This window comes from Tupaia chinensis, unplaced genomic scaffold, assembly GCF_000334495.1.
Source record: "Tupaia chinensis unplaced genomic scaffold, TupChi_1.0 Scaffold000674_2, whole genome shotgun sequence".
NCBI classification, from domain to species: domain Eukaryota; kingdom Metazoa; phylum Chordata; class Mammalia; order Scandentia; family Tupaiidae; genus Tupaia; species Tupaia belangeri.
The window spans coordinates 1,830,994-1,849,134 of NW_006160198.1; the positions used below are offsets into that span (position 1 = coordinate 1,830,994).

The window sequence follows — 18,141 nt, forward strand, 5'->3', positions numbered from 1 at the left end:
TGGGAGTGTCCAGTGCCTTAACCACCACACCACCTGCTGGTCCTCAGTACTTCTTATTTTCAGTATCTCATAAGACCAATTGTTTTTATGTTCTCCCTTATGCAAAGTAAACCTATTTAAAAATTATTTATGGGCGACATTCTCCCATCTTTCCTAAACACAATCACCTTAAAATAAACCCATAAGCTCTTTCCACAGGTAACAATATTTAAAAAAAAAAAAAATAACAAAAACCTCAAAAAGTTTATCCATTTGTATAATCCTATGTTTCAGTAACTATGATTCTTCATGACAATTTCTAACAGTATTTACAGTTGCAAAAGGCTCTCAAATTCCTTCCATTTACCGGGATAAAGAACTATTTTTTTAAAAAGAATTATTTATTTAATATTATTACTTTTAAATTTGCTATAGAATACATGCACTGGAGAGACAGAGAGAGAGTGAGAAAGCAAGCTACCAGGTCTGGGACTCAAACCATGGTCAGTCATGTGGGAGACCAGTGCCTCTACCACCATGCCAGCTGCTGGCTGCAAGAACTACTTTTTTTTTTTTTTTTTTTTGAGGGGTTTTGCCACAGGGGGCCTGCGGCTCCTACAACTACAGGGCGCATGCGCTCACTAGAAAGAGAGAAAGAAAGACAGAAAGCAAGAAATCACCTCCCCGGGATGGCTACACCACAATCCCCCTTCTCCTCCATTTTCCTCTTGGGATCTTGGGCACGCATGCACACGTGCCTGGTGTGAGTTTAAGCTGTGAGGTCCAGGACTCAAACCGTGGTCGACTACATGGGAGTCCAGTGACATAGTCATTACACCAACTGCTGGCCCCTCAAGAACTACTTTTAAGAACAGATCCACACACCTTTTGCTGTAGTTCTTTTACTGCAGAATCTCTATCCATGCACGCCTGTCGGAAGGCTTCATAAGCTTTATTGAGCTGTTCGCCAATGTTTTTATCCATTCCCCTTTGTCCTGTAGCATCACTATAAACAATGGAGTAAGTGGCAGATCTGGAAAATAATTAGAACAATTTAGATAGTTACAAAGTTACATAAACCTAATTTTAAAACTGCACCTTAAAAGACAATTCTATGAAGTTTACCATGAGCATTATAGCACCAAGCACTTATAAAGGTTTAGAATGGGATAAAAATCTCATCTAAAATTCTTATCAGAAATATTATGAAACCTTAATGTCTACAAATTTTTAATATTCTTTTCTAACATGCAAGAAACAAGGTTCCAGTTCATGAAGATGCTGCTTTGAGAACAGTAATCTATAAATGTAACCTTAAAATGGAGAAATATAAAAGGCCATTTTATTATTAATACTTTATTATAGAAATGTATGATAGGATTAGCAATGTGGGAAGGGATTTCTTTTTACTAAACAGACAGTTACTCCCACTTACAAGGTGAATTCTTGCTACACTGAAATTAGAACAAAATTAAATAGATAATAAATGTTTGTGGGTGAAGTTCACACTGTTGTTATCACAGAGCAATTAAAATGTGTGAAAATGCTCTTATTTTAGTACAAAATCTAGGGAGAGCTGCTGTTGGATTATACATTAAAAAAGAAAAAAAAAATCACATCCTTCAGCCCTATCCCCACTACCTATTAGTTTTCCAACTTTCCTGCTGTTTCTGAACTACAGGTGATTTGCTCAGTGGAGGTAATTTAGCTTTATCATCTCAGTTTCATAACATCTCCAACCACATTCCTTGGCTCTTAACAGAAAGCTAACTAATAACTCTGATTCTTCCTAATCAGCTATAAAAATTACAATACAGAACATTTCTCTTAATCCTTTAAAATTCACAGAATAAACAAAGTTCTCTATTGGTTATGGTGGACACTAATTATTTAACTTTTTAGGAAATCCTTCATAATCTGTATCTGCTGTAACATCTTTCATTTTATCTTGGGCACTCAATGCTTTTTAAAAAATTAGCATTTTCAAATGAGAATTAATTCATATAAGATTGTTTTCAAGCAAACACATCAGTACTTTTTAGCCTATTTACTATGTTGTACAACCATGATGCAACATAATTCCAGAATATTTTTATCATCCCCAAAGAAACGTTATACCTATTAAAAGTTAGTTCCAATTCCCCTCTTCCTTCATCTCCTTGGCAACCGATAAACTATTTTCTGTCTCTAGGGCTTTGCCAATTGTTCACATTTTATATACTGGAATTGTACAATAAATGGCCTCTGTAACTGGTTTCTTTTATATAGCATAATATTCCTGAGGTTCAGCCAAGTTATAGCATGTAACAGTACTTCATCCTTTTTATGGCTGGATAATATTGCATTGTATAATGGGTATACATTATGTTTATCCACTCTTTTGATATATTTGGTTCATTTCCACTTTTGGCTATTATGAATAAAATTACTGTTAACATTTATGTTCATCTTTTTGGGTGAATATATGTTTGCATTTCTCTCAGATAAATGCCTAAGAATGGAACTGCTGGATCAGACAGGTAATTCTACATTTAACTTCTTAAGAAATTTTCAAACTGTTTCCATAGAAGTTGGATTATTTTAGATTTGCACTAGTAATGCTCAAAGGTTCCAAATTCTCCATACCCTTATCATTAACTTATTTTTTCCTCCAATTTGCCAATTTGCCAGAGGGCATGTGCATCTACTAGAGACAGACAGAGAAAAAGTGAGAAAGCACCCCCTCTCCCAAAATCAGGGAATGGTTATAGCACAATCCTTCCCCCCCCCCCTTGTGATTTTGGGTATGCATGCACACACACAAGCTGGGTGTTTTTCAAGCAATCAGTCTGAGATTCAAACTGCTCAGATGACCATCTGGGAGCTAGCTGCCTTACCCACCATGCCACCAACTGGCCCCCAACACTTCTTAACAGATTATTTTTAAATCTATAGCCATCTCTAGATATGAAGTAGGACTTAATAGTGGTTTTAATTTATATTTCCCTAATGACTAATAATGGTGAACATCTTTCTATGTGTTTACTGGCCATTTGAATCTCTTTGGAGAAATGTCTATTACAATCCTTTGCCCAATTGTAAAATTGAGTTGTCTTTTAATTGTTGAGTTGTAAGAATTTGTTATATATTCTAGAAACTAGACCCTATGAGATACTGATTTGCAAATATTTTCTCCCATTCTATAGATGTCTTTTTAACTTTTCGATAATGTATTGAACATTTTAAATTTTGATGAAGTCCAATTTATCTAATTTTTCTTTTGTTGCTTGTATTTTGGTGATGTATGTAAGAAACGCTTGTCTAATCAAGGCTGTGCAGATTTTTTCGTTCATGTTCCCCTTTTTTTTTTAATGTATTTTATTCAGCTTTATTTATTTATTTACTTTATTTGACCAGAGAGGGACAGTGAGAGAGAGGAAAGTGAGAAAGCAAGCCACCAGGTCTGGGACTTGAACCGTGGTTAGCCATGTGGGAGTCCAGCACCCTTATCCACCATGCCACTGCCAGCCCCCATGTTCCCTCTTAAGAGTTTTATAATTGTGGGACCAGCAGATGGAGTATTGGATATGTAACTGGACTCCAATGTAGTTGACTGAGGTTCGAGTCCCAGACCCAGTGGCTTAAACTCACACTGAGCACGTGTGAGTGCGTGCCCAAAATCTCAAGAGGAGAAGGGAGGAGAAGGGACTGAGGTGTGGCCATCGCCCCTGGGCAGTGATTTCTCACTTTCTGTCTCTTGGTCTCTCTCTGTCTTTCTGGAGAGCACGTGCACCCTATTAGCAAAAAAACTCTCAAAAAATAGGAGTTTATAATTTTAACATTTAAATCTAGGTGCTTGACACAAATTGAGTTAGTATTAAATTGGGTCATTGCAAGAATCATGACGCATTTTTGCATAGAAGGACAGAAAAACACGTCATGACTTTTCCAGTGGTCTGATCTTAACATTCTTCTGCACATAACTATCCAGTTGTCCCAGCAACATTTGTTGAAAGGACTATTCTTCTCCCACTGAAGGCCTTGAAACCCTTTTTGAAAATTCACTGACAATGAAAGACAATGCTCTTTTTTTTTTTCTTTAGAGGTTTTTGCTATAGGGGGCGTGCACTCGCCAGACAGAAACAGAAAGTGAGAAATCACCCGCCAGGGGGGATGACCACACCGCAATCCCTTCTCAGGATCTTGGGTACGCACACTCACGTGCCCGGCGTGAGTTTAAGCCACCGAGTCCAGGACTTGAACTGTGGTCGACTATATAGCCATTACACTAACTGCTGGTCCCAAGACAATGCTCTTTTAAATACACAGGTATAAGTTAAGCAACATTTCAATCCTAGCAGCCAAGGTCTTTCATTTTAAGATAGTAACTACACTTCTAAGTCATTTACTAAGCTTAATAAAAACAATTCTAAAGTACTTTCATTATAAGGATCACAATGTCATTACTTTCTGAAGAACTAAATAAATAGTATTCTTTAGGCATTCAACTTAGGAAGTTAGTTTCTACTGCTATCTCTGATAAATGACAAAGATGAAATATTGTTTACATAATTAACATTACTAGGCTCTCTGCCTAGCCATGGACATTATGGAAACATAAACTATTAACATTAATACAAAGTGTCACCTCGAACATTTTATTTATTTAGGCACTATCAGACACTATCTGCTTCAAAGAAAAGTGTTTAAGGCTATTTAAGTATGTAAGTAGGGAAGGGAAATGAACATAGTCACAGAGATTAAAATATACTGGAATACACTAAAGCAAAAATTAGAAGTCTTAAGTATTAATAGCTAAGTGATTAAGTTACCTATCACCATCTTAAAAAGTTGTACATCATGATAAATTGTTAATGTAAGCCACACCTATATTTTAAAATCTGGGACAAGTAAGAATCTTGAACTGGAAATGCATCTTAGTTCTTGGTTTGTTCTATCACTGACAATTAATGGCCACTAAATTTTCTGAGAGCCAAGATTGTTTCTCTACAAAAAAAAGTTGTTTGTTTACATACAAAAAAGATGTTTAGACTTTAAGAAATCTCTTTGTTCTTCTGTTGTTGAGTCTGTGAATTAAAATTGCATGTCTGTTCCACCAAGAAGGTGCATTCTTGTTTTTAAAAATGTAAATGCAGCACTAAAAACAGCTTCATCACATGCAAGTAAATCATGTGGAGCCTTCACTTCAGATCCTTGAATCAGATCACACAAATGTCACCAAGAGGAGCTATTAAAGTAAATTTCACATTGATGTACCATTATTACCTGAAATAAAAATGTATGCTAAAGAATTAATCTCGGGTTCATACAAATAAATAAGTGATATGTTTAATTCTTACCTTACTACTAAGAAGAGAATCCAGTACTACATCAGTGACACTGACCAGAGAAAAGGCAAAGTCTGTGGGACCTAACTAATTAAATTGGACAGATTTCAAATATTAACACCCTGAACTTTAAAGTCACTTGTTCCTCTTTTTTTTTTCTTGCATTTGTTAAGTGTAAAATTAATTTCACAATTTAAGAAGCAGTCATATTTCAATTACATTTCAGTACGCTTTCTGCAAAATTTGCCAGGCTCCAGGGAAATATTTTTTTATTTATGGAAAACATGTTCAAACCCAAAACTCATGGCCACTTTCATTCTCCAAACCCAGCAGGGTCAACACTACAGCAATCTCTGTGTTGGAAATACTCTTCTAGTTAGGGTTTCACTTTATTTCTGGGTTTGGTTTGCTGGTTTGTTCCTTCTACATGAGGAAAAGATTAAGCCACTCTGATGCTACACAGATGGCTCAGCTAGCTCAATGCAAATCCACCCCAATCCACTGCCCCAATCCCTGAAAACTTCTTGAATCTTGAATACTCTCACCTACTCATTCTAGTTCTTCTGGTACTATAGGAATTCCTTTTTTTCCTTACCTAGAACTGGGTGGTTCCTAGGATGGGAATGGAGGGCAGCAGGTTCCTTTCCAATGTCTCAGCCCAAGAGGGCCTGTTGTATGCCTGCCCAGGAGAAAGCACTGGAAAAAAATCCCTGGGCCTTAGGCCACTTCCCATTTCATTAATGAAACTGTCCTGGGGTAGGAGAGGTACCCTAAACATGGAAGATGATTTTACTTTCCGTTGGTAAAGTTTTCCCAGTCGCAACAACTATTTGCCAAGATTTGCTAGGGCCAAAGTTTGATTTTCATAAAATACATTCCGTTACTATTTAACATAATGTTAAAAAAATTGCTTGCTTATTATACATAAGGTACTATGTGGGGTATAGCAAGGGATTAAGAAAGAGTACCACCTTAAAGATATATTTCTTTTACAAAGTATTATATTCTCACCAATTCTTCATTTATTAATATTCCCATTTGACCAATAAGGCTCAGAAGACTTACGTATGGCTGCATAGCTGTGCTATAAACTGAACTAAATCTTCCAAATTCTTGGTTCAAGGACCGTTCATGAAAATCACATGTTAAGTGTTCCTTTAGGGTGATTTCAACAAATTACTGATTAGGCTAATTATGATAAATGATTGATTAGAACTTGTTTGATGATGACTGAAAACAAATACAGGTAGAAATGAAATAAAGGACAAGTTCTGTACCCTCAATTTTCTTTGCTTTTTGTTTTTGATGTTTGTCTAGCTATCAGAAACACGTCCTAATAAGAGTACCCTCAATAGGGTCTCACTACACTGCAATCCCCGATTCTCTCCAGCCAGAATCATGAGAATCCAGCTGAGCCTTTCTTTCTTTTCAAAATGAAGGGTTGAATGACATAATCTTGAATTTTATGATTACATAGCATTACTCAAAAAATACAGTGAAGAAGCATTTACTTAACAAATATAGTAACTTATTTTTCCTTAGAAATGATATTACAGATTTAAAAGGAGTAGCCATTTTGTTTCAATTTGTATTACAAATTAGGCAAGCCAGTCAATATGGCAATTCATTTCAAGTGGTGAGAAACAAGGAGTAAAGGAATAAGCTTTTGTATGGACTTCACTCAAGATTTGTTCACTGTAAGTTCTACCTCAAAAGAAATGGGGGAGGGGGCTCATAAATAAAAGGTATAAGCAAGATAAAGTAATTTCCAAGATAAGCTCTCACTTTCCAAAATGGATGGATGGTGTGGTGTTAAGCCACCTGGAACACTGTGGTGAAGACAACACTTCAGGGATCGTGTAAGAAGAAGAATGAAGAAACTTAGGTCCTTGACACTGTGGAGTTACCAGATCAGCTCTAGACATCTTATATTTTGAATTGTGATGTATAAGAGAAGCACACTTTCTGTCTTGCTTAACTACTTCTTAGTGGGTCTCTAAAAAAAGATCTAGCTATACCCTGACTGGTACAATAGTGCTTTTTCTCCCTAGGAAAGAGACAAATAGACAAGGTTTTTGTACTTTTCTCCCATTAAAGCTCAAAATCTGATGGAGTTGATACACTTACAAATAAGTAAGCAGTCTAAGAGATCAATTATAAATGTGGAAAGAAGGGCATGCACATATGTTGATAGTAGCACAGGTATAATAAACTTTTGTATGGACCACACCAAATAATCCACTCAAGATTTGTTCACTCAAAGTTCTATCTCAAAAGAAATGGTGGTGGTGTGTGTGTGGGGGGTGGAGGCTGTTAAATAAAAGGTATAAGCAAGACAAAGTTTCAACAGGTGAGAAAATTAAAATGAAAGAGTATCTGGAAGGTTTCCTAAAGGGTGTGGCATAAGTTAGATCCTGAAAGATAAGAAGGGTTTCAATAAATAGAAAATGCGAGGGAAAAGAACATTCATTCTGAAAGAGTAGAGGCACTGAGAAGTCACTACTATGGTACTTCAGTGACTGGAATATTCTTTTTTTTGCAAATCTATGTATGGAGAGAGGATGGAGAGATGAGGGTGACAGGATAGGATAGTCAGGATCAGCATGTATGATTGTGCTGCACTGCAAAAACCCACACCATTCATAAAGACCATGACTGGAATGACATTAGAGTGCAGGGTTGTATAATGTACTAATAAATGCATAAACCACATGCAGCAAACTCAGTTATAGACAGATTATGTAACAGTAGACCTTGAATGTTACCCTAAGAGATTTAGACTTTCACCCATTGACATTAAGAGGTAATGGAGGGTTTTCAAGCAGGACATAGATATGTCTTAGAAAGAAGATTCAACACCAGCAGGGAATGCAAACTAGTGAGGAGACAAAGTGGGGACATCACATCAGAAACTACTATTGTATTCTGAGTGAAAGATAAGCACTTAAACTAGATCAGGGGAAATGAAAGATGAGTGGATTCAGGAGCTATTTCAAAGACAGAATGAATAGGACTTGGTGGTCAACTGGATCTGAACAACAGGTGAGAAGGCAGTACTTTACTACCTGTGATTCTGAATTAGCTGGCTTGGAATGGGATTCTGGAATTTTTTTTCAATTAGCAAGGTGTCGGGACCAGCACTTGGTGTAAGGGCTATGTCACTGAACTCCCATGTAGCCGACTGTGGTTGGAGTCCCGGACCTGGTGGCTTAAACTCACACTGGGTGCGTGTGCGTGCATGCCCAAGATCCCGAGAGGAGAATGGAGAAGGAATTGTGGCATGGCTATCTCCCCAGGGGGGGTGATTTCTCACTTTCTATCTCTCTGTCTCAGTCTTTCTGGCGAGTGCACGCGCCCTATAGCCAAAACCTCTCCAGTAAGAAAAAAAAAGTAAACTAGCAAGGTGTCTCAGGTGATTTTGTTGCAGATGGTTCACCAATCATATTTTTCAAAATATTATGTAGACAGTAGTAATAGCCAAACACAGGAAAACAGAAAGAAAATCTTGGGTAGGAAACATACTGAATTTGATTTGGGACAAAAATGCTAGAAGAGAATCAATGCTAGAAGAGAAGAAGAAAGAACCAGTTGAATGAGAATCTACTGGAGGGACCAGCAGTTAGCGTAATGGCTATGTCGCTGAACTCCCATGTAGCCGACCACAGTTCAAGTTCCAGACCTGGTGGCTTAAACTCACACCAGGTGCCCAAAGTCCCAATAGGAGAATGGAGGAGAAGGGATTGTGATGTGGCCATGATTTCTCGCTTTCTATTTCTCTGTCTCTCTGTCTTTCTGGCGAGCGCATGAGCCCTATAGCAAAACAAAACAAAACTCTCCAAAAAGAAAAAAAAAAAGAATTTACTGGAAGAAATGAAGGCTAAATATGTCTTCCTTGCTATTTGTATTCATGGAGTCCTGTTTTGAATGTCCTGATACTGGTTCATCCTTGGACAGTCAACCAGGGCAAATCTTTTCACCCAGAAAATACAGGTAAAAAATTACATTTCTGAAAAGTAGTGGGAAGAGAAATAATACCTATGTACCACTTTTTATTACCAGATGTATATATATATATATATTTTCTCCTAACTATAAACTGGAAGAGAGGACAGGTTCATTTATTGTCTATTTGGAAGATATCAAAAGGAAAATTAGAAAATGTATAAGGTAGCATGGCATTTAAGAAGTCTGTTTACCTTATGCAAAAAGACTATTAACTAAATAGGTAGAAATGTTAACCTAATGATCTGTTAACCTTTACACACTGTATAGTAACATGGAAAACAACTTTCTGATACGATGTTTGAACATGTGATTTTTTTTTTAAGTCTCTCTCTTCCACTTCATCAAATTTATGACAATAAAGCTGTATTACTAATGATTTTTCACAGGAGTAAGTGAGTTTGTTTATCTTCTAAAGGTCTTAGGCAGAAAAGTTTGGGGAAAAATATTTTTAACCGGTATGGCCCTGAAAAGGGTAGAAAGTTGGATAATTTTTGCACAGGTGCAGCTTGAAAGGTTGAAAAAATATTTTTAAATTAGGTCTCCTAAAACACAAGGCAATAATGTAAGAGATATCTCAGGCTGTGCAAGGTTCATGAAGGGCAAAGTTGTAAATTTCAGCAGCTCAAAGATTAGCTGCCTTTTCAGCATATCTGGTTCATTTACTGTATCAGAACAAACCCACTACAAAGGAAGCGAGCTCTTCTGAAAGAGTGAAATTTCAGGGGAGAGATAGAGGACCTTTTCACAAAAAAACCTCATTTCTCTTTAAATCACAGTTTAAAATTGCTGAGCAGCCATTTAGCCTTGAGAAAATTATCTATGATAAATGGGAACAGGCAAAAGCCTACATAATTAGAAAGCTGTATTTTGTGCTCTTAACCACTGGCACAAGACTCTACAGCTCTTTATACCCCTGCTTTTAATTTCCCTGAGGACAGCTAGAGACTGCTGGGCAAATGTTTGCAAGTCACAACTTGTTTTATTAGAAGTAATTGTGAGAACTCCAATGAGAAAATAAATAAGGTTTCAGAGACATTCAGATTTCTATTTCTAGTCATTCCCAAGATGTTCAAGGTATGACTTTAAACATGTAACATGATAAATGTTTAAAACCTGATCCAATATTTGTATACTAGGAAACACACCTTCTCGTTACAATTTCCCTGAAGACAGGACCTAAAAATCCCTGGGTAGCCTGACAAATCAACTTTTCAAACCTGCACCTGTGCAAAAATGATCTAACTTTCTATCCTTTCAGGGTCATACTAATTTTCCTCAAATATTCAGGCCTAGTAAATCCTAATAATACCTGCCATGTCATCCTACTGTGAAGATGCGTTGATTAAAAACTGATTTGCAAGGACCAGCAGATAGCGTAATGGCTACGTTGCCAGACTCACATGTAGTCAACTGCAGTTCGAGTCTTGGACCAGGTAGCTTAAACTCACGCCAGGCATGTGTGCATATGTGCCCAAAATCCCGAGAGGAGAATGGAGGAGAAGAGATAGTGGTGTGGTCATCTTCCCTGGGGGGTGATTTCTCTCTTTCCGTCTCTGTCTCTTTCTGTCTTTTTGGTGAGTGCACACGCCCTATAGTAAAAATCTCTCAAACAAACAAACAAACAAACAAAAAAACTTTGATTTGCCATTTGACTTATTTTTGCTTCAAAAAAAAAAAAAAAGATGTTATAAAATAAAGATCCCAAACTTAATTTTTAACTCAACAACATTTTGCATAAAATATATTAATTTTTATAATAAGACAACTGGTAGGCAAGAAAATCTAAATTTAAAAGTCTAGTCAACCAAAGATAAAATCACAGTTCATAATTCATGTGCAGTCTAAATATACTTAGTGATGGGTAAGAGTGAACAATTGTACCTCAATTCAAGATCCACTGGTCATGAAGCTCATGTTCCCTCAGTTCCCTCATTTGCCCCAATTTTGAATGATTAGAGTCATGCTAGAGGATTTTGGTTTCCAACCTGTCAGTGCAATAGAATCACCCAGAGTGGTTTAAAAATAGATCAGCAAATCCTGTTCAACACCTCCTAGATCAAAATTTTGTGTAGGTGGAAGGGAAATATGAGGCAGATTTAAAATCTCTGCCATGGGGGTCGAGTCATAGTTGGGAAAGCACTGTAAAACACTACACAAACACGCATCAAGGCAGGGAAATACCTGTTCCCAATGTGCCTTTTTCCTCCATAGTGATCTACTTTTGAATTATTCTAGAAGTAAACAGAATTGGAAACAAAAAATAGTAGTTGCTAAGGTAGAAGACTTTCTCTTAAAAAAACAAACAAACAAACAAAAGCCATACTTTCATACTTTGCAGATGGCCCAGAGCAATAGCCCTTTACTGATCTTGATTTTATAAAATTTCCACAACTCATCAGTTTACATGACAAGTGTTTTCTTTATTAATGGCATTTTCATTGAAGTTACTGTTGAGAAATTTTATTGTGACCATATCCTTTTAATGAGAATCAATGACTCTTATCTTGATATTCCCCTTATCAATATGTCAATCATCCTGATCCTATTAAAGTTTCGAACTATTTATAGACAGTTGAGAGTGGACATAGATCCTAATGACATACTTTTAACCCAAAAAGGCACAGAGCCATCAACCAGAAGGATATTCAGTCTTTTCTGAATAGCAAGCATCCCAACAATGAAAGAAGTAGTTTCCTCTTTCCTCAAGGAAAATACTGGCCACAGGGTTAGGAAATGATACCTATTTACCAGGTTCTTTACATCAGCTACCTCATTTTTAAACTTTTCTCTGCAAGGGCATGTATATTTTGCCTTTACAAGAAGAGGAAACGGAGATTAAAAAGGGTAAGTAAATTGCCTAAAGTTATAGAATTAGAAAATAGAAGAGCCAGAAAAATCTAGTTCTCTGATGTACAAGTACAATTTCTAGCTCTTTCCTCCTTAATTTGGTTTTAATTTTATTTTTATTAAAACCTACATACCTGTATGCTGAGTCAAACAGCCCTACAAGAAAAATAGTAGTAGTTTTCTTCTCTTCCCATTTCCTTGCTTCATCTTGGCAATACTTCAGGCTTATTCTTTCTGTATTTATCTCTGTATCTCCAAATAAGTTTTACCACTGCCACTGTTAATTTTTCAGTTTCACTTGTCTTCCCATTATGCAAAATAGAGATCCAACTCTCTTTGAACAGCCCTTCTTTCTATTCTTCCCAGTTTCCCAAGTAGTTTTTTTTTTTTTTACCATTTTGGGCGAGATTAGTATTCACTTTTTTTTTTTTTTTTTTTTTTTCCATTTTGGGTGAGATTAGTATTCAGCTTTTACTTCTTTATCACTATGTAATGCTATTCACTGCTAAGCCATATAATATACCTGCTTTATCATATACGGGTACTTTTTCTTTTCTGAAGTTTTCAAATTCCTATTATCATTAATATAACTCTTCAACACATTGAAACACTAAGGTATTCTATGAATTTCTTTTTTTTTTTTCCCTATGAATTTCATCTTCTTAGCGGAATCTCTCCTTGAGCTTTCTAACTTGTTCAGATCTAGACTGGTTGCTCTCTCTAATGGAAAGCTATCATCTTGGGATCTTTTTTCACCTTGAACTTGGGGATTCCCTTTGTCCATCTCTCTCATTCTCTCTGACTCCCTCATTTCCAGTACCACAAATATTCTATTCTTGTCTTACATCCCCACTTGGTGGTATAAACCCTCAGCAGATTCCAGAAAATGTACGGGAAGCACATTATATGAGACCTTGCATAACTGAAAATACCTTTACCCTCAGACTTAACAGGTAGTTTGGTTAGGATAAGAGTTCTAGGGAACAGCAGATGGTGTGGTGGTTAAGGCGCTGGATACTCCCACATAGCTGACCACACTTCGAGTCCCAGACCTGATTGGCTTGGTTTCTCACTCCTCCCACCCCCTCTGTGTGTGTCTCTCTCTGGTCAAAATAAAAAATAAGTGAATGATTGTAAATCATTGTAAAAGTAAATCATTTTAATAAAAAGAGTTCTAAGTTGAAGGTCACTTTTTCTTAGAATTTTAAAAGCTTTCCTATGCTGTTTCTAGCTCCTGTTGGTTTCTGTTGAAGATGAGATCCATTTGACTCCTGATCTTGTCCTTAACCTTTTTTTTCCTCCCTTTAAAAACAATTAGGATTCTTTCTTTCCTCTTTGTTCCTAGTATTCTGATATTTTAGGACCATATCTCATCAGATTATTTACATTTATTGCAATGGGTACTTAGTAGGCCCTTTCAATCTTGAAAATCATCCGATAGTTCTTGGGATTCTTCTTGAAATATTTTTTAGGCAATTATTGGGTTGTTGGAAAACTCATGATATATATGATATATTTTCCCGACATTCCCAAACATTCCTTTTGCATCCTTTTCTGGAACTCCTACTATCTGGATGCTGAATCTTCCAAACTGGTACTCCTATTCTTTCTACTCTCTCTTCCACTATTAAATGAACTTTTATTTTTATTTCATAGATATAATATCATAAGTGTGTTGTCTTTGGAAGCAGAATTATGCTGCCAGAAAACTGGCAATCACTTCTGGATAAAGAAAGTAATAATCAAAGATAGGCAGTGGTGCTTCTGGAGCTTCAACGAGGCTGGGGATATATGAGCTAAACAATGCTGTACTCTCAATTGCCCAGTTCAACCAGAGCAGTTGAACTTTAATCAATTATATATATAATGAGATTCCAAGTTTGAATATAATCATAGGCTTAACAGTAGGATTTTCACCATTTCCACCCCAGAACTATTTGTAATTCTTTATGAAGTTCTCTCTCTTTTTTTGGTGCAGTGGTAGAAATAAATGTGGGTGATTTCAGAGGTGACTAAGGCCCGTTGGCTGGGTTTCCCCGCTGTTGAACCTGTTTCTGGGTAAAGCTCTGTCAGGGTTCAACCTTGAAAGGCCAATTCAGAGCTAAAGCAAATTCAGAATAAAGAAAGGAAGTCACTTTGAGTAACTGTTACCCCTTCCATTCTGCCCTAGAAAAGAAAGTCACCAGCCTTTCCCAACCCCTGAAGGTTAAGTATAATAAGTGTTTCATAAAAGTTGCCACTTATCAGAGGAAGAGGTAAACACATGAGTGAGAGACAACATCCTGTCTTTTTGGTATCTTAGCTATATGTTCATTTTCTCACTCACAAAAAACATCAATAGAACACAAAGCAGAAAACCAACCACTAACTCAGTACATACATATAAATAAGACATCCTCTGTCTTGGATGGTTAAGGCAGAATGGTTAAGGCAGAACTTTAAAGATATTCAAACATAAATATGTCTTCCTTGCTTGAAGGAAGGAAAGTGAAAATTGTCACTTGTAACATTTACTTATGACCATTTTTCAGTATTAAAAGAGTTACATAACACAAGTAGTCAATTCCCCAAATAACAGTTTGCATTTTTATTTCAATTTCCAGGCTGTAAACTTTGGTTTTGGTTAGATATACCCATAGCTCACTCATTAACTGTTCCTAATAGAACAGAAACTTAAATATAAATCCAGCAGTGTCAGATTTTGCATTTTTCCCCCACAAGCTAGTTGGCTAAATATATAAATAAGGTAAGACAACTCCACTGATCAAACCCAACACTTCCTGGTGCAGGTTCTTCATTTTGCTAGATGTTAGAAGTTAGTGGAACTTGTTATACTATCTCCTGAGAGTCAAAAGAATTCACTGTCAAATATCATACCCACAAGTTTCAGCTTTGCTCCATTTCCTTTTTTTATTTCCCTTCACTAGGACTTTATTCTTTCAGACTGTTTATCAAATGCTATGGGTTCAAGTGCACAATTAAACAGTTTAACACCAGAAGAGAAACCAGTCATGTGGTACTCTACCCCTCTAAGGTAAGCATAAACATGGCAATGCTCAGTTATCTGTGCTTAGGCACAGGAGTGATCTTTAAGGGTCATCCTCTTGTTTTAGGGGCCATATTAGAATTTGGAGATGGGGGAACGGAATATGCAATTTGAAAATGGTTAGTATTGGCTCAGTCCAGGTGGCATAGTCCATAGTTTACTGGACTGTAGTGCTGAATGCCACATGGTCAACTGTGGTTTCAGATCCACAAGCTGGCCTGAACATGTCATGGATGCACATGAGGATCTTGAAGAGCTGAAGGGGTGTGGGAAAGAGGAGTGCAATGTGATGAGACCCTGTCAAGGGTGCTTTCTCTCTTTCTCATATGCACATGCTCCCTATCATTAAAAAAGGCTAATAATAAAAATCTGTCTTCATAAATCACATATACCAGGACTCTGCAGAATATTCATGGATGAAAGGACTAGTAAAGTAGTCTGTGGAGGAGCACATATTATAATTCCCTAGGATTTGTGAGATTTTAATGTTTACCATAAAGGAAATACGAATTTAAAGATGTTGAGAAACAGTAATATCAAGGGAAAAGCATTTCTACTTCAGGGATACCAAATATACAAAGTCATGAAATTACATTATAGTAAATGCCATGCCACATAATAAATGGTTATGAATAGTAAAAACATTTAAATATCCCACAGTAACAGTTGATTTGCTGACTGGTTCTAAGAGTTTTCTCCAAACAACTTAATAATATATCCTTTATTTTGAAGAGACCTAAATTCCTGACTGATGTCAAGTCATTCTCTATAACAAAATGATATGTTCTGTAGAGCAGCAGAACAATTCCCCATACATCATTCTGTTGCAAATATTTAAAGGACTCTTATACTTCAACTGGCTAAGTAACCTTCAAAATGGAACTCACATTACTCTCATAATTTATTATTGGTAATTACCATCACTCAGAGTATATCTCAGAAAGTAAAAGAATAAAACTTGGGTTAGTGTCCAGGACGTTTTCCCATGAGATAATTACCATTATTTATTTTTTTAACTTCTTAAAAAAGGCCCCTTAAAAATGCTTTTCTTGGTTACACAACGTGAATACACTTAATGTTACTGACCAAAACTATTAAACTGTTATGTGTATTTTAGCACGTCTTTTAGACAGATTTTTGCTATAAGGAACTGGGCTCACCAGAGAGACAAAGTGAGACAGAGAAAGTGAGAAATCACTCTCTGGCAGGGGGTATGGGGGAATGATGGCCACATCACAATCCCTTCTCATGTATTCTCTCAGGATATGAGGCACGCACACATAAACACACACACATACACACACACAGACACACACGCCAGAGTGTTTTAGGCCACACACACACACACACAGACACACATGCCAGAGTGTTTTAGGCTTCCAGGTTTAGGGCTTGAACCACAGTCAACCATGTGGGAGTCCAGTGCCTTAATGACTATGCCATTACCACAATTTAAAAAATATTTTTTATAGATTAGAGCTAAAGTTTAAATATATACCCCTCAAATTCATGTGTTGAGCCACTGTAATGGGATCAGGAGGGTGAAAACTTGATCCAGCTGGGTCAGCCAGGTGGCATGTTGGATTCGATATGGCCAATTGTGCAGTTTGAGTCCTGGACCCTGTGGTTTGGGGGGCATGCTGGACTTATGTGTGTGTATATATATGCCCTGAAATCCCAAGAGATGCAAGGAAGAGAATAAAAAAATAAAGAAAAATAAAAAACTGAACATTAGAAAACGAAAAGAAACAACAAAAAAGTGATCAAATTATGGTGCTGAAAGGAGGGACATGTGGAAAATTAGGATTCAGGTCAACAGGGAAAGGCCCTTGTGATAGACTGTGGTGAGTTAATGAGAAGATACACATGGAACACACAGACTACGCTCCCTTGCACTTGGTTGAGTTGTGATGAAGCCAGAAGATCCCAAATTGTGAAATGAATAGACCTCTATTTTTAATAGGTCCCCGTTTCAGGTCTATCCTGTTACTGGCAGTAGAACAGAATAAAACAATTAGGGATTGGGAAACTATGCCATATATAGTTGGCCCCACAGATTTATTTTCAGTTGCTCAGGGCCTGGTATTATTGTTCTGATCCCCCTCAATCCCTCAATTTATTTGAACAGCTAATACTATACCTAATTCCAAAGATTTTTTGCACACCAATTAACCATTCAACTAAAAGGTAGTTTTATTTCATATTCTCTGTAATCACTACTTCAAGAAAATTCCATAATCTTGGCTCTCAACTACTGATATAAACAGATTTTTTTCAAAAGTTCATTTATTTCATTCATGATAGAAAGCTTGTGCACACGTGAGAGAAAAAGAGAAGAATCCTTAAGAGTCTCATCATGCCATGATCCTCTTTGTTTAGCCCTCCAGCTCATCAGGATCTTAGGCATGAGAATATATGTCTGAGTTGCTTTTAAGCTAACCAGAGGATCTGCAGTCAGCCATGTATTTTCCAGTACTGCAGTTCAGATTCTTGTTTTGTTTGTTTGTTTGTTCGTTTTGTTTTTTAAGAGATTTGTGCCATAGGGCACATGCACTGACTGGAGAGACAGAGACAGTGAGAGAAAATGTGAGAAGTCACCCTAATCACCCTCCCGAGGTGGGGGATGGATGGCCACGTCACAATCCCTTCTCTCCTTCATCTCCTCTGCCCTAATCACCCTCCCGAGGTGGGGGATGGATGGCCACGTCACAATCCCTTCTCCTTCATCTCCTCCGGGATCTTGGGCACACATTCACATATGCCCAGAGTGATCTTCAAGCCACCAGGTCTGGGACTCAAACTATGGTCAACCATGTCAGAGTCCAGCAGTGTAACCACTACACCATCTGCTGGCCCCAATGCAATTCAGTTTTCTACTGACTGTGTTACCAGATTGGGTCTATAAAGAGATTTTTTTTCTTGTTGTTATTACCTACT

At 37.0% G+C, this 18,141-nt stretch overlaps 1 protein-coding gene across 5 annotated transcripts in view; it reads right to left on the reverse strand.

The window, feature by feature from the left end:
- The window catches only part of TANK (TRAF family member associated NFKB activator), a 102,429-nt gene that overhangs the window by 69,158 nt on the left and 15,130 nt on the right, over positions 1 to 18,141 (reverse strand). For all 5 annotated transcript variants that reach the window (XM_006160275.3, XM_006160276.3, XM_027776499.1 and 2 more), the window contains exon 2: positions 865 to 1,012. In XM_006160275.3, coding sequence (XP_006160337.1) covers positions 865 to 963 — 99 coding nt within the window. In that variant the 5' untranslated portion in view covers positions 964 to 1,012. The remainder of the gene's footprint in view (positions 1 to 864; positions 1,013 to 18,141) is intronic.